At 36.0% G+C, this 24,501-nt stretch overlaps 1 protein-coding gene across 3 annotated transcripts in view; it reads left to right on the plus strand.

Moving 5' to 3' along the window:
* Als2 (Amyotrophic lateral sclerosis 2) overlaps window positions 1-21,617 on the plus strand; it is a 42,759-nt gene extending 21,142 nt beyond the window's left edge. For all 3 annotated transcript variants that reach the window (XM_069844383.1, XM_069844385.1, XM_069844384.1), the window contains 6 exons: window positions 646-922; window positions 10,514-10,746; window positions 13,447-13,623; window positions 18,263-18,431; window positions 18,743-18,925; window positions 21,360-21,617. In XM_069844383.1, coding sequence (XP_069700484.1) covers window positions 646-922; window positions 10,514-10,746; window positions 13,447-13,623; window positions 18,263-18,431; window positions 18,743-18,925; window positions 21,360-21,407 — 1,087 coding nt within the window. In that variant the 3' untranslated portion in view covers window positions 21,408-21,617. The remainder of the gene's footprint in view (window positions 1-645; window positions 923-10,513; window positions 10,747-13,446; window positions 13,624-18,262; window positions 18,432-18,742; window positions 18,926-21,359) is intronic.
* Window positions 21,618-24,501: the final 2,884 nt, after the last annotated feature.

Genomic DNA, 24,501 nt, shown 5'->3' on the forward strand with positions numbered 1-24,501 from the left:
AAAACGAGATGACAAATTGAATTTATTTGAATATTATTTACAATTAAGGCTAATTATTATAGTAACAGAACATAACCTTCTGCGACAGTATTGGATTTCCAGCCTCCATGACGTTTTGCTAGTTGTCTTTCGATTGCATATCCGAGAATAATTGATACTTGTGCTTTCATATTGCTACATGGTGTTTTCTGATTGGTGGAACACCTGAACTTTAATGAATAGGTGTACTTTAATGAGGTCCATTAAAGGGCTGCTACCAGGTGTATAATTACTACATTTCTGCATGGTCGAGCATAAAATTTATTGTGATATTGTTGTAATTTGTAAACTTAAGACCACACCTGTGGAGTAACGGTCAGCTCTTCTGGCCGCTAAACCAGGTGGCCCGGGTTCGATTCCCGGTCGGGGTAAGTTACCTGGTTGAGGTTTTTTCCGGAGTTTTCCCTCAACCCAAGATGAGCAAATGCTGGGTAACTTTCGGTGCTGGACCCCGGACTCATTTCACCGGCATTATCACCTTCATCTCATTCAGACGCTAAATAACCTAAGCTGTTGATAAAGCATCGTAAAATAACCTATTAAAAAAAAACAAGATTTAACTAAGTTTAATGTGTATTCATTCATTTTCTGTTTTATATATTACAGCTCATTTGGCAAGTTATGTGTCGCTGCAAATCAGAAGTGGAAAGCCATATTTCGACAGTGCTACCAACAGTTGGGCATAGTAGAACAATCAGGAGGAAAGGGTGGCAAAACAAATGTGGAACTGCATAAAGTGTGGGAAAATGTTGCAGTGCTCATCAACAACTCTCAGCAGGAGCGAGGCATTCCTGCAGTCGACCAATTGGACACTATACCCCAGTTTGGCAGGGAAACACTGGATCAAGAGTCGTACCAAGAACTTCGATCTTACCTAGTTAAGGTATTATATTCATAGTCTCAAGTACAAATGGCGGGTACTTGATTGTTCGTCATTCATCCATATGAACTATTGTGCGAGAATTACCACACTTGATAGAAAACCTGTTTTTAGATTTGTTTATTTTGCATGGCTCATTTCATTATTGCATGAAAATTAAAAATGTGTTTTAAACTATTTATTTTCATTTTAGAATTATTAAGATATGCATAATTATTGTTATTGAGAGAATACCATCGAAATGATAGCTGCCCAAATCTTGGATTTAAAATATCGGCATCTTAATCAATTGAAATGAACAAAAAAAGAAAATGTAAATTAATGTTAAAAAATACATAATGAAATTTTAAAAAAGAATATTCTGCGACAAGATTTGGTAGCTATCAAAACGATAAAAATTTATTGAAAATAAATAATATACATTGAATATTATAAAGATGAATAGAAATAGTGATTGATGATGTTCAATGAAGATTTTAAAATGGTTGATGCAATTGTCTGAACCTTTAATTTTCTGAGGATCTCCAATGTAAATTTGGGAATTGTTCCTCGCGCACCAAACATAAGTCCAATGACATTCCAGTCTTGAATATTATATTTATGACTGAGATCATCACAGCATGGAAGGTAAATAGCGCGTTTCTCTTCATGTACCTGCTTTGGTTGATCTTCATTAATTTCGAACCTTACAGTGGGGTCAAGAATGAGATCAGTTTTTTTATCTCGGTCAATTATTATGATGTCAGCACGCCGTGTAGATCCTTCCGTAGAAAAACATTGAACTTCCTCATATACTTCGTATTGACCATGTTCCCTTAATCTGTTAGCAGTTATTGAGCGGACTGTGTTATGTCTGTCAATTCGCAGTAATTCGCCCAGGGGGCAGAAACCTAGCATCATTAAAATGCTAGGAACATATTAAATACTGGAATTTCAAGTCTGTAAAACTCACTCCTGTAACTTACTTAAAGAAACAGAAAAACTGTCATACAGAAAGTTTGAAGTATCATTAAAAAACCTCTTGCCTTCGAAATATTTATAGAACTGATACAACATTTGTGCACTCGAAGTCATGAAGTGAAAACCATGTGTTATGCTGGCCAGGGGATCTTAACTAGTGATTGTATAAGTATGTCCTCAGGTTGCGGATAGAGGAGATGGCCTCCAGATATGGTAGCTGCGAATATATTGAATAAGCAGTCGTGGACAGCTGATAAGGGGTGGTCCTCCAGCTTGGGGGTTGGGCGAAGAGCTAACAACCCATCACCGTAAAAAACAGCTTGTTACGAATCCCTACATTAAGCCTCGGACCTTCGAAGTAGTGGAAAAATTCAAATATCTTGGAACAACAGTAACAAATATAAATGACACTCGGGAGGAAATTAAACGCAGAATAAATATGGGAAATGCGTGTTATTATTCGGTTGAGAAGCTTTTATCATCTAGTCTGCTGTCAAAAAATCTGAAAGTTAGAATTTATAAAACAGTTATATTACCGGTTGTTCTGTACGGTTGTGAAACTTGGACTCTCACTCTGAGAGAGGAACATGGGTTAAGGGTGTTTGAGAATAAGGTGCTTAGGAAGATATTTGGGGCTAAGCGGGATGAAGTTACAGGAGAATGGAGAAAGTTACACAACGCAGAGCTGCACGCATTGTATTCTTCACCTGACATAATTAGGAACATTAAATCCAGACGTTTGAGATGGGCAGGGCATGTAGCACGTATGGGCGAATCCAGAAATGCATATAGAGTGTCAGTTGGGAGACCGGAGGGAAAAAGACCTTTGGGGAGGCCGAGACGTAGATGGGAGGATAATATTAAAATGGATTTGAGGGAGGTGGGATATGATGATAGAGACTGGATTAATCTTGCACAGGATAGGGACCGATGGCGGGCTTATGTGAGGGCGGCAATAAACCTTCGGGTTCCTTAAAAGCCATTTGTAAGTAAGTAAGTATAACAATAAGCCCTATAAGAGTAGTGAGCTAATAATGGGACCAACCCAAAAAAAAAATAGTTAATGGCGGTGCTGACAGTGGCAGTGGCGATGTTAATGGTGTTGTTGATGATAATAATTATGATAAACAAAGAGATTGTGGGGTGTTGTTGCTGCCTCTGTTTTTGCCATTGCCGAAAACACTGATGCTGATATTGATGACTTGTTCTCGTTTCAATTATTACCATAAAAATTATAAAAACTGCAGTCAGTACCAAGTGTCACGTTTAGAAAACAGTTTTTCCATGTAGCTGCTTTCAGTGTCTTCTCACACCTCTTCCTAAGAATTCGTTCTCAATGTGTAGCTCTTACTAGAATTTATGTAAAAAATTTCAGGATTCGTGCTTGCATATAAATGCTAACTCTACACAGGCTCGGGTATTTGGATTGTGACATTATTATGTATAGATCTAGAAGAACATCGGATGAAGTACGGCTTGCAAACATAAAACTGATAAATACAAAACTGTTTCAGATTCACAACTTAACCAGCTTGCATGTAATAATGTAACAAGTAAGTGTTGTCTTCTTTTAATTAATGTATGTAATAATGAGTTGTCTTCTTGAATATTTAAATACTTATATAGTCACAATCATGCCATGGTATGAAAGAAAAATTTCACAACCTCGAGCGGGAAATTTTTCTTTCATACCATGGCATGATTGTGACTATATAAGTATTTAAATATTCATTAATATGTCACATCAACGGACGTATATACATCATCCAACATCGTAAGATGAAGTTTACATTTACAATGTTTCTTTCCACCCATAAGCAGTGCTGACTAGATCAGACGCTATGGACAGTACTCTATAACAGAATCGCCAGTATGAGAGGAGAATTTCAAGCCTTTGGTGTGAGATGAACTCGATAGCTCAGTTGGTAGAGCGCCTGACCAGAGTACAGGAAGTAGCAGGTTCGAATCCCGCTCGAGGTTGTGAAATTTTTCTTTCATACCATGGCATGATTGTGACTATATAAGTATTTAAATATTCATTAATATATCACATCAACAGACGTATATACGTCATCCAACATCGTAAGATGAAGTTTACAGTTGTCTTCTCTTGAATTTTTAGACTTCAATATTGTACATATAATTTGCTTTCTTTAAAGAGACCACTTGAAAATAACTTAAGAAATTATTTGTGTATATTAAATAAATATAGTTGTAGGTAAAAGTATTTTTAAAGATTAATTTCTATATTATAGATTTCACTTATTTTCTATAACTTCTCTGGTTGATTACGATAACTTCAAATTTAATTGTGTATAATATCATAAGTGAATTAATTACTTTTTTGAATCATGCATTTTAATCAGTTATTTAAAGTCAATATGAATCCGAAAGTTGGACACTGAAACACTCAGAAAAGAAACATGACGTCACTGTAAACAGATATTTTGTCAGAAGGAAGGGAAGGGCAATGTCATCACATTGTTTCTCGTGGTGTATTTTCATGTCATCAGGTTGCCAGCCGTTTTTTTAGTTGATTATTTAACGACGCTGTATCAACTACTAGGTTATATAGCGTCAATGAGATTGGTGATAGCGAGATGGTATCTGGGGAGATGAGGCCGAGGATTCGCCATAGATTACCTGGCATTCACCTTACGGTTGGGGAAAACCTCGGAAAAAACCCGACCAGGTAATCAGCCCAAGCGGGGATCGAACCCACGCCTGAGTGCAACTTCAGATCAGCAGGCAAGCGCCTTAACCAAATGAGCCACACCGGTGGCTGGTTGCCAGCCGTAGTCACAGTATATAAACAGTAAACACACATTGAAATAAAGAAGTTTTGTATAGCAAGGTCCAAAGACTTGATCTACATGATCTGATTGAGTCATTTGCTTCTCAAAAAGCCAGAAGCGCTTGTTGAACTAAGCTTCACATTAAATTTATCTTAGGTAGGCCTATTATTGTGTAATTATAACCTTAGTAAAATAGTAGTTATATCATCTAAATTTTTTCAGTTCTGTTCTCTTAATTTTGTTTAAAAATGGAGTATTTTGCTATGCTAAATAAAATTGTTTTATTCAAATTAGACGTAAAAAATAAAATTATGAAAGTATGAAAAAATGGCAGTAAGGAAAGGGGGTCCAGATTATCATTTTTGCTGGGAGGCCCAGCTATAAAAAGTTACGCCACTGTGTATAAATATAAATTTATAGGAGCTTTGTTGCCGATATTATAAAAGATAAGATTTTGTGGACGTGATTGTATCACTTCATATAAGTATAGAACTTTTCATTGCGCAACAATACGTATGTCCATATGAAACCTTCACAACTTCAGATGTAAATAACAAATTATTGAGACACGATATCTGGGTGAGGTTTTCTGTATGTTAATCAGAAACCGTCAAAGAATTTTGTTGGATTGTTGAAATGAGTGTTTTGATTTTAGATGTGAATTTTGGTGAAATCTGAAATCTGACAGTGAAGGAGATGTGGACACCTCAGGCAATGGCACAATGTGTATCCTGGTTTATCGAGACATAATCAGACATACAGGTGCAATGTCTCGGCCGGATCCAATATGAAAGAGAACAGCCATCACTACCAACAATCTGGGAATGACTGGAAGTGTGCTGTGGCAAAAGGGCAGTGGGCAGCAAAGCACAAATGTGGAGGACATTGAACGTGTGCAAGGTGTATTTGTTTCCGAAGGAATCCTTCCTCGGCATCAATTCTAGCCAGCATGTTGACAGCAAATGTTGTTTGGCGTGGACGATAAAAACTTTGATAGTTTCTGGTTAACATGCAGAAAACTGCATCCAGATATCATATCTCAATAATTTATTTACATCTGAAGTTGTAAAGGTTTCATGTGAACATTCTGTATTTCAGAATCTTATGTTGAATGTCAGAATCATCATTCCTTGATGTTGTAATTAGTATGCTTATACCTCTGGGACCCAAGTATCTTGAGTTCATACCTGGTCAAGCACAATTATTTTTCTCAGTTGAAAAAAATGTAAGTTGTTGTTGTTGTTTTCTAATGCCAGGCGTTTGACAATAAAGTCATTTGACCTCTTGCACTCCAATATTTTTCAAAGATATTATCATGACCAGCCACTGAAGCACAGATTTTGAGGTGTTCCGAATCCATTTCTTGGTTTGAGTTGCACAATGGGCAGTTAGGGGACTGATATATTCCAATTCTATGCAGGTGCTTGGCCAAAAAATCATGGCCTGTTGCCAATCTAAATGCAGCTACAGACGATTTTCGTGGTAAATCGGGAATTAACTGTGGATTATGATGCAGAGAGTTCCATTTTTTCCCTTGAGATTAAAAAATTTAAGTACAACTCCCTCTGGCAGGGAAGTAAAGCTGAAGATTTTGTTACAAAAAGTTTGTGGTATATGAAAGAATATTATGGAATTTGAGCAGTTAACATCATGAGTAAAATTCTCAGTTATCTTCCTATTTTCCACTTAAAGTTTCTACTTTCAGGAGCAGATGTCTCAGCTGCCTCTTGTGGCTCTGTTAAGGTTTCCTTCCTTCCCCTTCCTATCATTAACCTAGTATCGTCCTCTAGAAAAAAAACCTAGTGAAGCTACATTACTGCGCCATCATAATCACTCATGATGCATCTCGAGCCGTAACTATACATTATACACTAGAATGATGATTAATGGAGAAATGATGAAATGCAATACTAAAAATGAAAGTACGGTACCTGCAAAAATCTACCTCCGTTTTATTAAAATGTACATAGTATTAAAATGTCACAATATTAAAAAACACTTAATTAGTTTAAAATTCGTGTTAGCTAGACATGTTTCAGGACTTTGTCATTCTATCTTCAGTAGCTATTGAATCAGATCAGCTGTTGTTCTTACTGGCGTCTCATAATGATGTGGTGTCATCTAGTCTCATTACGAGATACCAGCAAGAACAACAGCTGATCTGGCTCAATAGTTACTGAAGATAGGACGGCAAAGTCCTGAAACATGTCTAGCTAACACGAATTTTAGCTAATTAAGGGCTGAATTCATAGTCAGCACTTAAGCAGTTGCTTATAATAATTTCCAATTCATAAATCCCACTGAAGTGATCACTTATTCAAATAAGGTAGCTTGTCAGCTTACTCAAGTGTTTCCTTATATGCATTGTAATCAGCTGATTCGGTATACAATAGATGATGATTATGATTTAATTTAATTTATTGAGTTCTGTAATTAAAATGAAAATGAGTTTCGGCAAGCAAAAGATATATCAGAGATATGGAGAACCCTTTAGAGATATATAATGATCAACAATTTAAGAGGAGATACCGTTTCGACAAGAACACTGTTGTGAATATTCTGGTGTCTCTCATTTAAATTCACAATGCAACCATGAGGCTTACCGATTTCGCCACTACTGAAAGTACTGGTTGCTTTGAGATTTTATGATACAGCAGGATTTCAGGTAGATTTAAGTGGCATTTTTTTCGAAAAGTATTCACGTCCCAACAAAGTGTCATTTGCATTTTTGTTTGTATTCTACCCAAGGAATAAGCTGTTAAAATTTGCATAATTATATCATTTCCACTTTGTTTAGCATAAAAATAATTGAAAAATAAATGAAAATGATTTACTTACAGGAATATTTCCGGAGTTTGCATTAAACTCAACTGCAATTTTGTTCCATGTCAATTTCTTCTTTTGGAAAGAACAATTATCAATTTTTTTTTTACTTTCGACGATATCTCCATATTTCATAACTAGTTATCTTAGCTCACTTCTTTCTTTTCTGTAAAATGCTTTCTGGACATCTTGTATAATTTTTAGCTTTCTAATATTTACTTCTGTATTTGTGTATGACAATAATGCTGATTTAACAATTTGAAGGCGCTGGAAAACAATTGAATGTAGGAAAGCGCTCACGTCTAGCCATGTTGCCATATTTCTTTCGATGTCAAGGGAATGCTCAGGGCATATGAATGAGTAGCGTCTCTGCAATACGATCTAAAATAAGTGCTAAGGAAATGCTCATTACTTAAGTGTTTCCTCATTTTATAAGTGATGAGTATGAATTCGACCCATATGTTTTTTAATACTGTGACATTTTAATGTTTGAATGAAAAACACTGTTGAATAATGACTAATTATATAAACATGTCTGCTATCCCCATTTGTCCACCGCAAATTTCACTTGGATTTACAAAGATATGGACTTGTGTCTCCAGTATCTGAAAGAATAGGATTATAGAATTAATATGCACATTTTCTCTTGTCCTCGCCTATCATCCTGTTTAGTTATGGTAATGAATTCTGCCATATAGGTACCTCTAGCTTAGGAATGGAACTCAACTTTGCCATCCTAGTAGAATTCTCGAAGTGTGTTAGTTATCACATCTGGCGGAATTACAAACTAGCCAGTTAACCATCCAAGTTAAATTAAATTTACCATGAATAAAGAAACAGAAACATATTTAATTTAATTGTAACAGTTACTTCCTAATGTGAGTCTCATAACAATTTTATGAAATGATCCCACTGATACAGTTATACAAGGGTCATTTCATAAGTCATGGCAACCATATTATATCAGCCAGTAAAGTTGCAGGAATAGATATTCCTATATGTGATTGAACGTCACCGGAATGTGCTTCGCTATGCTAGTACCAAACTGAGTCCGGGCACAGGAGGCAATGGGTAAGGCAAATTGAAAGATGCGTAAATAGAAATCATTGTTTTATTATGTACAAAAGGAAACAAAGTGCATTACTCGCAACTAACACCCTTCAAAATAATCCCCCTAGGCTTCCACACATTTGTGCTAACGATGATGCAGGCATTGAATACCATCGGCTTTGTGTGATTCGTCTATGTGTACCACCTCTCGTCGAAACTCTGTTAGGATGAGCTCCCTGTTTGCAAACTGCTTCCCACGCAGCAGCTTCTTCAATTGCAGAATGAGATCAAAGTCGCATGGACTGAGATCAGGCGAGTAGGAAGGATGTTCCAACGCACTATCACTCAATGTTTCTCGTAGCTCAGGATGACAGTGACAAGTATTTCTGCCATGAAGAACTGCAATTTTCACGTATGACCACTGTTCAACTGTACTTACGTTCAGTGGCGGTGCGTCAATAAGAGCACAAGAGCACGTGAACACCTTGTTTCCATTAATGCACGACTAGTTTTATTATTTGATACCGTATTGACGTAGTGGGGATGTATAATATCAGAATCGAGTATTTTAAACTTCCCTCATCTTGCATAAACTTCTTATGTAAACTTGGCAACATCCGTTCACGTACAAGCCATGCTCTTTTCGAGATGGTTACAGGAATTTCACGCATGCGCGGGAGAAAATTGTTTTTAGCTGGCCGCTTATGACTCGTCAAGAGCACAAAGCGTTAAGTGAAAATGATGAGTATCTATCCTACAGATGTCAGATGCATCGGTGCCTATCGTTCACGTGCTATGTCTCGAGGAGGAAATTTAAAAGCCTGTAGATGTCAGCATCTGACTGTAGGAACGTTTACTTTACGTAGATGTGTGTGTGTGCAGTGCTGCTACGAGAGTGTAGTTTGTGAATTATTATACTTCAATGTCGGCATAATAGCACAGTTTGGCTTTCAAACACGTGCTGGTTGACTGTGGTGGTGGTATGAATTTAAGTGTCTGTATGGTAGTGTATAATATTTAAGAATAATATTTACTGGCATGTATTTATAGTAATCAATCTATGCGAATGGGATTACAGTACTGGTATAGGCTATAGTGTATCAGTGTGTTGTGAATCAAAATATATTACTGAACACACGCGTTTGTAAATAACGGGACTGTGGTATGTATTCATTATTAACAAACGTAAACAATGAACTCTGTTCAATGAAATTTGGAACAGTAAAGAACTGGGTAAACTGGCTTACCAGGAAAAATTGGAAATAGAAAGACTGAGTTTCATTATTATTACTATTATTATTATTATTACTCATTATTATTATTATTATTATTATTATTATTATTATTATTATTATTATTATTATTATTATTATATGTCGTTTTGAATTTATATACGGTTTTTTTCGATAGTGAAACATTGGAATCATGACATTTCATATTAGACTAAACGTACAATTTCAAATTCTTTTCTATTTTTGAACCACAAAATTGTGAACACACATAATATTTTATCACGAGCCGCCACTGCTTACGTTCATCTTGGAGCACAGCCTCTAGCATACCAACTTTTGCGTGTGCTGTCAAGTAGCCACCAGTGCACACAGATGCAATCTGGCTGTGGCATCCCGTACAGTGTACAACAGGTATTCAAACATATATACTGAACTAACCATATTTTCGATTGGAAGATATAACATAGTTGCCATGACTTATGAAATGATTGTATCATGCAGGAATTGAACTGAAAACAGTATTTCTTTGCATGTTACTATTTTTATCATTGAAACAATGTCATCTTTATGAGAATTCTTTCAATGTATGACATTAAATTAATAAAAGTACATTGAAATTGTGCTAATATTATGGCGATAAATAGAGACAGTTTAATCGTAAATTTAATGATTTACTCTTTTATGTAACCATTTTGAAAGCCAGGAACATGTGTAATTTATTTTTACATTACCAGGCCTTTGAAAGCCATCATCATCCTCTGGGCAGACTTCTGGCTGAAGTAACAGCTGCATACACAGCAACTTATGGTGGTGTCCGTGTTCACCCTCTCCTGCTAAGCCATGCAGTTGCTGAACTTCATTCAGTAACAGCACGCTTGTATGAGGTGGTTCGGGTATTATTTCCAGCTCTGCCACCACTTGGTCAGGAACTTCGACTTGTAGAGAGTCAGGAAGCTGAACTGGAAAGGTAAACTACCATTTCTGATTGATATATTATGTGTGCGTGCGTGCGTGATATTATAATTCCATAATTATAAAACATTTGACAGTTGATACTTTCTCTGTCTTTATTTCTCAAATAAATGTTTAACACTGACTTAAAAAACAGTAAGATTGTTTATTGTACGGGAATTTTACTTGAAGTAAGTAAAAAGATAGGTTTGGAAGTAAATCCTGAAAAGACAAAGTATATGATTATCTTCGGAATATGTATGATAAGACTTTCTTGTGTTAAATTCTAACGTACCTTCTTTACATGTTTCGACCTATTTATGGATCATCCTCAGAACTGGTCGTTGTTGGTCTTGGCGCCTCTTGTTTTGTTTCCTGTGAGGGTGTGTTCGTGTGGTATAGTGTAGTGTCAAAGAGTGTGTGTGTTCTGAAATTGAGTTGTGTGTTGAGAATTTCGGCTGGGGTGTGTTTTCGTGTGTCTGTATATTTCATATTATTCTAGTGTGTTTAGTTTCTTTGACACTACACTATACCTCACGAACACACCCTCACAGGAAACAAAACAAGAGGCGCCAAGACCAACAACGACCAGTTCTGAAGATGGCCCATAAATAGGTCGAAACATGTAAACAAGGTATGTTAGAATTTAACAAAGAAAGTCTTATCATACATATTCTGAAGTGATACAGTGCTAAAAGTTGTGTAATCAAGATGTATATGATTATGTCTCGTGACCAGAACATACTACTAAATGGAAATATAAAATTGGAAATTTATCTTTTGAAGAGGTGAAAAATTCAAATATCTTGAAACAACAGTAACAAATATAAATTACACCCGAGATGAAATTAAATGCAGAATAAATATGGGAAATGCCTGCTATTATTCAGTTGAGAAGCTTTTGTCATCTAGTCTGCTTTCAAAAAACTGAAAAAAAAGAGAGAGAGAGAGAGAGTGTGTGTGTGTGTGTGTGTGTGTGTGTGTGTGCGTGCGTGCTCTGGATTTAACAATGAAGTCATCATCCTTCTTGCTTCCCAATATTTTGATGGAAGGTCCACAAATGTCCTAAGAGTTTCACAATTAGCCAGGTGCTCCATCTCCATGTCCTCTTCTCTGGTGCACTGTAAGCATTTAGGTGAATTCAGTACTCCAATGCGATGGAAGTGTTTACTGAGGCAGTCATGACCAGTAATCAATCTAAACATGGCCACGGCAGATTTTCGAGGTAGATCAGGAATTAGTTTTGGATCTTTAAATGATTCTTTCCATTTTGAATTTTGATGTTTTGCCTGTTCGCTGTAACTTATGCTTTTTATGACTCGCTTTATTGATTCATATGGGAACTTGAAATTTGTTTTTAAGTTGATATAAGTTCCTTTCTTTGCTGACATATCTGAAAGTTAGAATTTATAAAACAGTTATATTACCAGCTGTTCTGTATGGTTGTGAGACATGGACTCTCACTTCACATTTTCCCCCTGGAGGAGTGCTCCAACCGTGTAACCATAATGAATAGAAAGAAGTAGTGGTCGCACTCTGTTAATTCAAACGGCCGATACCACGCGGCGCTAGTGCAGAGTTCGCTCAGTCTGTTCCGTGTGTAAGTACGTAAATACATTTAACGTAAGTTGCACTGTTTACCTTTCGCTCCATATACGTACGTAACTGGCATTGTACTTAAAACATTAAGACTATTTGAAAGAAAAACACATTCACTGTAAAACAAATAATAGTTTAATATGTAAAACTTAACTTAGGGCTGCTTGTAGGCATGCAATATTACTCACCAACAGTTACTTGTCCGACACTTTGGAGAATTTACGAGATGATTTGGCGGCTCTCGGAGCTTGGAGTTCTCGTCGGATTTGTTTCGTCCAGAAGAAGAACCGACATTTCATATAGTGAAAAATTAGTTTCGGTATGATATCCATGGCATGATCCAAGCAGCATCCTGTTCCCGGTGGCTGAATTACAATTGAGGTAATACTGGCTATGCACTCGTGAAATATGTCGCCCCACATTCCATTGCTCAATTTTTCTTTTATTGTCTGTTCTGTTTGCATAAGCAAATGAAACACGCACGCCCTACAACCCGGAACAAAACATGAAGGCATTGCTTCAAATATAACACGACAAAAACATAATAATCTCGTCCTTTAATAAATAAATCGTGAGAGCTACTCACTTGTCACTCGTGTACGAATAATTGCAGATTAGTGTATTGGCACTTAAAGTATTTAACGCACTTAATTACACAAAAAAAGCAAACGAAATGAACGAAAACTCTACTGCTTCTTTTATGGATATTCGCTTCCAACTGAGCAATACCGATCACAGTGCCACTAATTCTCTTGGTCACCGTCGACAATGCTGAACAGATAGGAGTGCGCACACTTCTTCTTTCTATTCGTTATGGTATAACCTTTACTAATGCAAGTGAAGGATAGTACTTTTAACGTCAAGAACGAATAAAACGCATTTCGGGAAGCTTGGCACTTATAACGTTTTGGTTTAGCGCCCTTCATTTGTTGTATTATTTGAAAGAAACAGAATGACAATGTTATACTGGATTTTATATTGTGATATGAAATTGCGAGAAAGAATTTTACTGTAGTGTTATACTTCTACTGCTCCAATTCTCTTGTATAACAATACCCAAGTTACAAAGAAAGATTTTATACTTAAAAATGACAGTAGAATTGGTATATTGTTGCAGTGAAGTGGTGAGTGCTGTAGCACTACTCCATCCCATGTTGCTTCCACGAGTCCATTCAGCTCTGTTTGTGCTCTATGCATTACACAATAAGGATGAAGATGACGCATATTGGAAGCGGCTTCTCAAGTGGAACAAGCAGCCTGATATTACACTAATGGCTTTCCTTGGCATTGACCAGTAAGTATTGTGATATTGAGACAAAGCAAATGGCATGGAGACTTAAGATAAACTCACTACTCTGAATTGCTGAAAATCCCTTCATTTATAAGAAAAAAATACTTATATTATTATTCTTTGTGTTGGGTTCCTTTAATATCACGCCATTTGCCTGAAGTCGAAATATGTGCATGGATATGAGCATGTACTTGCATGCATCTAAATGTTATCTATTTACTGCAGTGCATTTGTGTTGGATATGGTAACTTCAATCTGAAGAGATACTTCTATATTCTGTTTGAGTAGCTAGTGAATAGAATTGGTTTATCATCGCCAAGTTGTCCACTGTGTACAGGAGGAGAAAATATGAATATGGAATATCTGAAGTAATGCCAAGCTTTGAAGACGCATTCTGATATTGTCATCAAATATTGAAAAGCAAGAAGGAAAATGATTTCGTCAAATCCTGAACATTAGATATATACCTATACACATACATGCACGCGCGTGTGCGCACACTCACACACACACTGAATTCAATTGACTTTACAAACAATTAAAATATAATGTAACATAGAGTAGTAATAAGCATATATCTGTACATAATGTAAATTCATAAATGAAGGGTACACGGGAATAACGATCAAGGTCCACTTTAGAAAGTTTCGAGAAAAACGAATTTTAAAGTTTAAGCACTTAATACTTTTATATATATATTTTGATGTACCGAAGTACATATGATATTTCCATGCATATATTCTGCGTCATCATATGATGAAAGAGTGATGGAACGGAGAAAAATTCTCTCCGGCGCCGGGATTTGAACCCGGGTTTTCAGCTCTACGTGCTGATGCTTTATCCACTAAGCCACGCCGGATACAACCCCGACGCCGGTTAGAATCATCTCAGATTAAGCTCCATCTCTTGAGACGATTCTAACCGGCGTCGGGGTTGTATCCGGCGTGGCTTAGTGGATAAAGCATCAGCACGTAGAGCTGAAAACCCGGGTTCAAATCCCGGCGCCGGAGAGAATTTTTTCTCCGTTCCATCACTCTTTCATCATATGATGACGCAGAATATATGCATGGAAATATCATATGTACTTCGGTACATCAAAATATATATGATATGCGTAATAAATCACTTTGTGATTTAAGACGGCGCCCATACCGTCGGATCCCGGCCAACCAGTCACTCATTCGAGTGCACCTCAACACATGTATGGACTTCGGTCCTGCGTTCATAGACATCTATGATGTAGTGGAGAGGGCGGCCACTAGAGGGAACCCAAGAGATGGAGCTTAACCTGAGACGATTCTAACCGGCGTCGGGGTTGTACCCGGCGTGGCTTAGTGGATAAAGCATCAGCACGTAGAGCTGAAAACCCGGGTTCAAATCCCGGCGCCGGAGAGAATTTTTTCTCCGTTCCATCACTCTTTCATCATATGATGACGCAGAATATATGCATGGAAATATCATATGTACTTCGGTACATCAAAATATATATGATATGCGTAATAAATCACTTTGTGATTTAAGACGGCGCCCATACCGTCGGATCCCGGCCAACCAGTCACTCATTCGAGTGCACCTCAACACATGTATGGACTTCGGTCCTGCGTTCATAGACATCTATGATGTAGTGGAGAGGGCGGCCACTAGAGGGAATCCAAGAGATGGAGCTTAACCTGAGACGATTCTAACCGGCATCGGGGTTGTATCCGGCGTGGCTTAGTGGATAAAGCATCAGCATGTAGAGCTGAAAACCCTGGTTCAAATCCCGGCGCTGGAGAGAATTTTTCTCTGTTCCATCACTCTTTCATCACTTAATACTTTGTTATGTGTGTATTTAATAGAAATTGACTTAGTGGAATGTCAAGAATGATGATTTCTTATTACTAGCTAGACCACATGATAGTACTTTCTTTCCACTATAAGATAGCATTATTAACTCAATTTCGATTTTTGATGGACCTTGATCGTTTTTCCCGTGTACCCTTCAAATGTAGAATGCTGGGTAACTTTCGGTGCTGGACCCCTGACTCATTTCACCAGCATTATCACCTTCACCTCATTCAGACGCTAAATAACCTAAGATGTTGATAAAGCGTCGTAAAATAACCTACTAAAATAAAAAAAAATAAATGTAGATTTAGGTAAGACAGAATAGGACTTATTAAGAAGTAAAATCTAAATTGTACAAAGTATAAACATTACTAAACTTAGGTATTCCAAACAAATAGTGGTACAATACTAGCTTATATTGTAATTAGTCAACAATCAGATACAGCTAATCAATCATTAACATAACAAAACTGGAATTCAACTTAAGTAATATGCATTCCAAGCAATATTGATATAAACCAGAACATATAGTATTACAAACTGTAATGGAACATGTTGTGTAATAAAGTTCCTAATGTAAAAGAAAAAAAACACACACATGCACACGCGCGCACACACACACACACACACACACACACAGAAAACATTTTTTTTTTATTTGCATAAATACAAAAATGTTATCACTGCACGAACAATCTTTCCTAAAGCCCATCTGAGGAGCATTGTTTCAAAACGTATTAAGTCCAACAATGGACGAAATTAAAGTTGTTACTTTCTACTTCTTTATCTTTCATGCTGTGAAGTCTGATGGTTCCAAGTTTGTAAACTGTGAAACAAGTACTTAAAAATTGTTTTGTGTAGTGTTTTGAAAACTTGTCCAGTTTAGAGTAATTCAGTTTTTCGTCATTCATGTAAAAAAATTCTATATTGGACTTAATATGATTTGAAACGATGCTCCTCATCTTTTCTCTCAGACATACTTCTGATATAATTTTAGGACGATTATGAAATATTTTGGTGAATACACTTTGTAGGTAATATTTAGAATACTGTACTGTACTTATTTCTCTGTAGTTTTAACAGTTATTTCGACTTCCTCTTGTAAAAAGTAGAATTATTTCCACTGTTTTCCAAGATTTGGGAAGAATTTCACCAACACTCTTTCAATAAAAGTAACAGTCTTAAAATACAAAAAGCACCTCCATATTTTAATAACTTCGCATTATTTATACCTTGAGAGCCACATGCTTCTCTATTTTTCATACTCTTCACATACATAAAGTGAAGAGATTAACTAAGTCAGGTGTCATGAGCCCTTAAAGAGAAGTCTAGCCTGTCTCATAGCTGGTGCCTCACTTCAAGCCCTGAATTTTGTAAGATTTTCTTTCACTGCTTTAACTCCAATATATGCGATAAGACAAATGAAGGGCTAAGCCTCCTCAGAAAAATTACGAAAACTTCCTCAATGACACTGTCTTTCAAACTCCTTTCTATTTTGTTGATAGTCTTATAGTTTAAATAGTTAAACAAATTTTTGTTGTTGTCTAGTGCCTTGCATCTGGCAATGAAGCCATTAGCAGTCGTGCTTTCCAATACTTTTGAACTGTAGTTTCTTCTGATCTTAATGCTTCACAGGTCTTCAAGCGGTCTTCATTCATTTTTGCTGGATCGTTACACAGGACACATATGGGTGAAGCTGAGATACCTATTCTGTAGAGATGACTTGCTAGACAGTCATGATTTGTCAATAGTCTGAAGGCTGCAACTGCTGTTTTCCTTGGTCTCTGGGGGACTATATCTGGGTTGGAAAGTAGTGTAATCCATTTTTTGTCTTTAGCATTTGATTCTATTTCTTGTAGGTATGAATGAGAAAATTCTGTAGTGATCAAGCGTTTTATTGAGGAATGTGAGAAATTAAATTTAGACTTTTGTTTTATTATTGTGCCTTTCTTTGCAAGTGTGTCTGCTGTTTCATTCCCCATGACTCCACAGTGTGCTTGAATCCATTGGAGATGGACAATCTTATTAACTTTTTGGAGTTGTGTTAACATTTTGTAGCATTCTCTTATTTTTGTTGACTTCTTTGTAGCATTTGAACATATTCCCTGAATTGCAGCTATAGAATCTGAAAGAATTACTGTCTTCTTATATTTATTTAAGGGAAGATTTAATAATTGTCGGAGAGCAATGTGTATAGCCTCTATTTCACCATCATAATTTGTTGTGTCTCTCCAACAGAATGATAAAAGGAAAAATGTGTACATGTAACTCCAGCTCCAGTAAGGTTTTCTGTGGTTGATCCATCAGTATATATGTGTAGCCATTCTTCTGTAGGGTATCTAGTATTGATAATTTCCAGTGCTAGAAGTTTTTGTATTTCTTTTGGTGTGTCTGATTTACTTATTTCCTCTGTTAATTCCAAACTGAAGGTAGGTTGCAATAATTCCAATGGATTTTCTCTTATGAGTAAATTTTCTCTGGTGTTAGGAATGTTCAATTTGGATTTAATCTGTGTTACCTTTTCTAGGAAACTACTATGAGTTTTAAGGATTGAAGAAGGGAGGTTCTTTTCTGTCCATTGAGAGTTTGGCATTCGTAACATTTTCTCATGTTGGAGCAGTGCTTATTCTTCTATTTTTGTTGTTATTGATGGGATCCGTGTTAAGGCAAGCATGGCATCAACAGGTGTGGATTTAACTGCTCCAGTGATTAGACGAAGAGCCTGATTTTGTAGTTGTTCAAGTTTATAGTTGAACAAATTAGTAACTAAAAATATATGCATCTCATGTGACTTACTGCTGATATATGTTGGCAGGAAATTCTGGGTTACATCTCATCACCAATTGAGTCGTGAACCTCCATTTTCTCCACTAGAAGATCAACTTTTCATTGACGCAGTGGAAACTCTTCAACAGCTCAAGACAACATTTTCACCACTGGAAAAATTGCTAGTGATTCGGAGGACTTTTGAACAAATGACAAGAGTAAGTTTCTTTATAACATGTGCTGTGTATAAAATACAAGCAAGCAATTTTTCTCTTATTAATGTAATCTTGTTTTGAAGACAAAAAAACATCATTGTGGTTGATCATATGAAGAATTTATTAAATAGTTAATTCTGTAAGTTCAAGTGATTTAAGTTAGAGTGATCGAGTTGATCAAGTTACAAAAACTAAGCATAGCCGGTGATTTGTTAGTGGTCAGTATCAAAGATTCCATTGTTTTAATTTAGTGATCAATGCATAAATGATAGTGTCATAATTTTATTTTCCAATGTTTGTCTCCTTTCTTCTAGGCAGTACAAAATAACTTGGGAACTTCTTACTTGTGGACAATGGATGACCTTTTTCCTGTATTTCATTTTGTGGTGGTGAGGTCTCGCATTTTGCAGCTAGGTTCAGAAATTCATTTTATCGAGGATTTCATGGAGCCATATCTACAAAATGGAGAACTTGGCATCATGTTCACCACATTAAAGGTATTACATTCATATTCTTACTAGAACTAGCAATAGCAATGAAGCTATATATTTATCTTGTAACAACTTGTTTAGACATGATCATTTTAACAGTGCAGTTATAAACGTGGCCTAAATTCGTAACGAAATTCTTCTCTCTCACTCAGGAAAAATTTTTGATGTAGAACTATATCTTTGTGTTCAGCACATTAGGTCATCATCTGCATGGTAATGATGTCCAAAAATATTTTTACATGAGAATTGCTTATAACTTTGAACAAATAAATGCAGCAAAATGAATAGTATAGTACCATGTAGACAGAGATAACCATAAACATGCACATGAAACTAGTTGTACCATCAAGACTAGCGAGAAGGGTGGGGCAAAACATGCTTCGAAAACTGCATTCTGCCAGCCATTTTACGTGCATAACTCTGTGAGATCTGAATCGATCTGGTCATTTGAGATGTCAACCGATTGAATGTGAAGAGATATATTAAATAAACGCGAAAAAAGTAGTCCAGGTAAATTTGATCCATAACTCTGAACGTTAACATATTTTTCACGAGTACTTTTTTAAAATACCTCGAAATTCAAACATTGAGAGAATGCAAAAGTGAAGACGAACACAACAGAAGAAAAGGGCATCCCAAGACGAATCAAACAAGCCCAAAAGCACAGTTACAAAAATGGCAGAGATAACAAGACACAGCAGAGAGAGAGAAAGAGCACAAGAGAGCAGCAGCTTATGTGAGTTTTATGGGTGTAGAATTTATTTCTCCAATTTTTTTCCCCTCACTGACAAACGTAGTTCTGCGTCCTTTTTTTTCCCTTATATTTGAATTTCCTCCTAATAAAGTTTTTTCTTGATACAAGAAAAGAAAATCTTCGACTTTAATTTTGATTGGATTTTTATTGTATGTTTTTGATTAAGAATAAAAAAAAATGTACTAAAAGTTTTTATATTTCATATGCATAATTTCCGAATAAATTGACTCGTAGATACTGAATATGAGTAAAATCCGACCAATGGTTTAGGGGAAATTGCAGTACACAGACAGCATGCTCAAAACCTCTATTTCTGTGTCAGGGATGCTCTAACTCGATTTTTTGCAGCATCACAATGCTTTGTTACATTTTGAAAGTAAAATATAAGTACATCCCATTTTAAATTGCATATGTTGTTGTTGTTTTCTGATTCCAGGCGTTTGACAATAAAGTCATTTGACCTCTTGCACTCCAATATTTTTCAAAGATATTATTATGACCAGCCACTGAAGCACAGATTTTGGGGTGTTCCGAATCCATTTCTTGGTTTGAGTTGCATAATGGGCAGTTAGGGGACTGATATATTCCAATTCTATGCAGGTGTTTGGCCAAACAATCATGGCCTGTTGCCAACCTAAATGCAGCTACAGACGATTTTCGTGGTAAATCGGGAATTAACTGTGGATTATGATGCAGAGAGTTCCATTTTTTCCCTTGTGATTGTGTTATCAAATTTTGTTTGTTGAAGTCTAAGTATGTAGATTTAATAAATCTCTTCACAGAGTAATACGTAGATTTAGTAACAGGTCTGTAAGTAGCAGTGCTACCCTTCTTTGCTAGTGCATCCGCATTCTCGTTTCCCAGGATTCCACAATGGGATGGTATCCATTGGAATACATTTCTTTTATTGAGTGATATTAATAATTGAGAGAGCATTTTAGTTATTTCTGCTGTTTGAGATGAAGGTGTGTGTTTAGAGACTATTGATAGAATAGCTGCTTTGGAGTCTGACAATATAACTGCATTCTTAAATTTATTGGTGTGGCATAGAAGATTCCTGAGACATTCACTTATTGCAATGATTTCTCCATCAAAACTTGTTGTTCCATACCCAAGAGATCTATAAAGTGAGAAAAGACAGCACGTAACACCTGCACCGGCACCTTGTTCTCTGGAGCCAGTTTTGTGGATGGTACCTTATATTGTCTCTAAAGACAATTGTTTCATTATTTCAGTGCTTACTTCTGATTTAAGTATTTCTTCTGTTAAATTTAGATTATATTCTATATTTAATAGAGTTAAAGGGTTTGGTTTAATTTGTAAATTGGGGATATTGATTTTCTGCTTTAATTCTTGAACCATGGATATGAAACTTTTTTGAGTTTTCAATCTACAGAAAGGACTGTATGAATGCCAATTGTTTCCTGGTAATCTGATAAGTTTTTCATATAGTAAAATATAAGTACATCCCATTTTAAATTGCATATTTGAATACAATATTTTGTGTGTGAGTTACACAAATTCACAGTGCACTGACTTAAGACTATTCCAATAATTGATTATTTTCTAGTACAGCCATACTACCACTAACATAATCAGAACAAAAAATTGTGCTTTAATTTTTTATTATTCTTAAAATTTAAGGAATTAAAATATGAAATGCTTAGTTCATAATTAATTTTTCAGGCTTGTTATTACCAGATTCTACAAGAGAAGAACAGCATGAGCAACTAGCTACATCTTGTCTTTCCAACGAATCCCTTGTTTCCGAGCTTATACATCATGTCACGAAGTGCTAGTTTTACCTTGTATTCTGTACAGATTATTTTGTGAAAAGTATTTTTTTATATATATATCCAAGCTGTATATTGTTTATATGTTGTTACTGTTTTGAAAATCAGGAGCAGACTGTGTATGTGAAATATACCTGGATGTGTTTGTTTACATTTTGTCATTGATATTTCCCTTTCTACAATCCTGTTATTTCAATCAGTGCTGTGACTCTTCTGCGACTGTTTGCAGACCAGTTACAATGTGGATAGCAGATGAAATTATGGTTTCCCAAAAAGCTTCAAGATTTTTGTATTAAACCATCTACTATCTGGCATTCCAATGAAAAGCTGTTAGATGATCCCTATTCCAGGTATAACACCCTCATGTTGGCAGGTGGCCTTTCGTCATGGTTATGTTGACTTTATTGCAGAAGATACAGGTAGGTGAATCCAAAATTCTTATTTTGTATAAATGAGGTTTGAATTATACATTCTGTTTTCGTATCATGGAAGTCTACCATGAGTTCTTCTACAGTAGACTAGAAAGATTAGAATAAGAAAAAGCTGAAATAACTATGTGTAGATGTAATGTATACTTGTACTTACTTAAATGTAGCTATAAAAATAGTCCCACAATAATAGTACATTATGCAACGAGCCTATAATGATAGTATTTAAGACGCAAGTATGGATATTTATGAAACGAGCGCAAGTGAGTTTCATAATATTCATACGAGCGTCTTAATTCCCATTATAGGCAAGATTCATACGACTTTTTATGCTCGACCATATTTCTAACTTGAAATTATTCAGATGTATACATTTTATTTGTATCTGATAAGATCGGAAGTGACCTTGTTCTAGGTCTTGAATTGTGAGATGTGCGCAGATGCGAAAGTATTGATTTTTTTCCGAGGAATAATGCCATTGACCTTGATGTAATCCCGTTAAACTTGATATAACCTTGATTATTGAATTCGACATTGAAAAACGAGATGACAAATTGAGTTTATTTGAATATTATTTACAATTAACGCTAATTATTATAGTAACAGAACATAACCTTCTGCGACAGTATGGGATTTCCAGCCTCCGTGACTTTTCGCTAATTCTCTTTTGATTGCATATCCGAGAATAATCAATACTTGCGGTTTTATAACGGTACAAAGCTGACTTGTCATTGGCTGAACACCTGTAAGCTGAGTTGTTATTGGTTGAACATCTGCACTTTAATGAGTAGGTGTACTTTAATGACATGCATTAAAGGACTGTTACCAGGTGTATAATTACTACATTTCGGCATGGCCGAGCATAAAATACATAATATCTTCAAGAAATGAACATTTCGCTCTGAGTCCACACCTGTGTAGTAGTGCGTCTGGTCGCGAAACCAGGTGGCCCGGGTTCGATTCCCAGTCGGGGCAAGTTACCTGGTTGAGATTTTTTCCGGGAATTTCTCTCAATCCGATTTGAGCAAATGCTGGGTAACTTTCGGTGCTGGACCCCGGATTCATTTCACCCCCATTATCACCTTCATCTCATTCAGACGCTAAATAACCTAAGATGTTGATAAAGTGTCGTAAAATAACCTACTAAAATAAAATAAAAATTTCGCTCTGTTCTGTCCTCATTTTTGTTAGGGGAATTCTTTGGTCATATGATCATCATGGTGCAAAATAAACATAAGACAAGAATTTTTGCATAATATCTATGGAAGGGAGATATTCCATGCCAGGAATCAAATAAAGTTCTGCAGCCTAATGTGTTACCATTAAAGATTTGGTGAGCAAATATTTCTTTATTATGTGCAGTTTCTAAAAGTCAAAACTGACTACATTTGTAATTTCCAAGAATTTTCTTTGAAGAGGTTTTAAATGGATAACATTTGGATGGAAGGGGGTATTAGCCTATGTTATACTTACGATCTTTTGCGATTTTACGTCCAAATAATAACTTTGGAAATATATAAGTACTTAAGAACCTTGTACTCAAGTTACTGCATCTGAGAAAACCATATTAATCAGGATACTACGATAGCTAAACAAGCTGAAATATAGACCATTCGTGGAATCTGTAGAGTGCCAGTCATAATACAAGACTTCTGCATAACTGGCGTCATACCTGGCTGATTGATCCAACGAATAGCCAGAGCATGGAAGGAATGGTATAGGAGTGGAACTCAAGGAATGGTACAGAAGTGGAACTCTATATGATGAACTCTCGCTAGCTTGGAGAAGGGAAGGAAGCAGGCTTTGCCTCTCACGAGTGAGGTCATGCATAAGTTACTCTACAGAAACCACGGACAGTGGATATTTTCATTGCTGTTTCCTATACAAGTTGATGCAGAAAGTGGTGGTAAGGACGATAAACAATTACAAGCGAACATGGCTTTTATTTTTATGTTTGTAGCCAGTAGTGTGTTGTCATGTTTGCAAAGATTTATCCGTGAGCATAAGTACAGGTATTGTGTACAATATTAAAACAACAAAAAAATTGGAAATTATTTTCCTTCCATATTTTTCTTTAAGACTATTCTCTTTCCTGTATTTTCTTTTTTCATTTCCTTTTTCTTTCTTAAATTTTCTGTTATCTTAAGAGCTTTTTTTTCATTCTATCTTTATTTCTTTGTTTCTTACTCTTCATGATTTTCGAAATGGCCCCACAGAAGAGTAGGTATATGATGGTCTCCTAATTGCTTTTAGCAGTATATTCCTACATATAAGCAAAAAAATAATTCTCCAACGCAATTTATCAATTTATTTGACAGTGAAAACTTGTAGGTTATTCATTGCCAGCCTATTGATATTCTTTCATCTCAACTTGCATGCTTTTTAGGTACAGTACGCCACTGAGCAAGCGTTACGTGATACACTCTATCATCACGCTTCGCTATCATTTTCAGGTGTGAAATATCACACACAAAAAAAAACTAAATTTAAATAATCGAATTTCCGTCAAACATTACTATGTAAGTAATGTTTTTCATTTGCTGTCGCAAATAAACGTAGTCCAGATCAAGTTTTATGTGATTTCGTAGTACGTGCAACTATCGAGTG

The sequence above is a fragment of the Periplaneta americana genome, chromosome 13 (genome assembly GCF_040183065.1).
Source record: "Periplaneta americana isolate PAMFEO1 chromosome 13, P.americana_PAMFEO1_priV1, whole genome shotgun sequence".
Lineage (NCBI taxonomy): Eukaryota > Metazoa > Arthropoda > Insecta > Blattodea > Blattidae > Periplaneta > Periplaneta americana.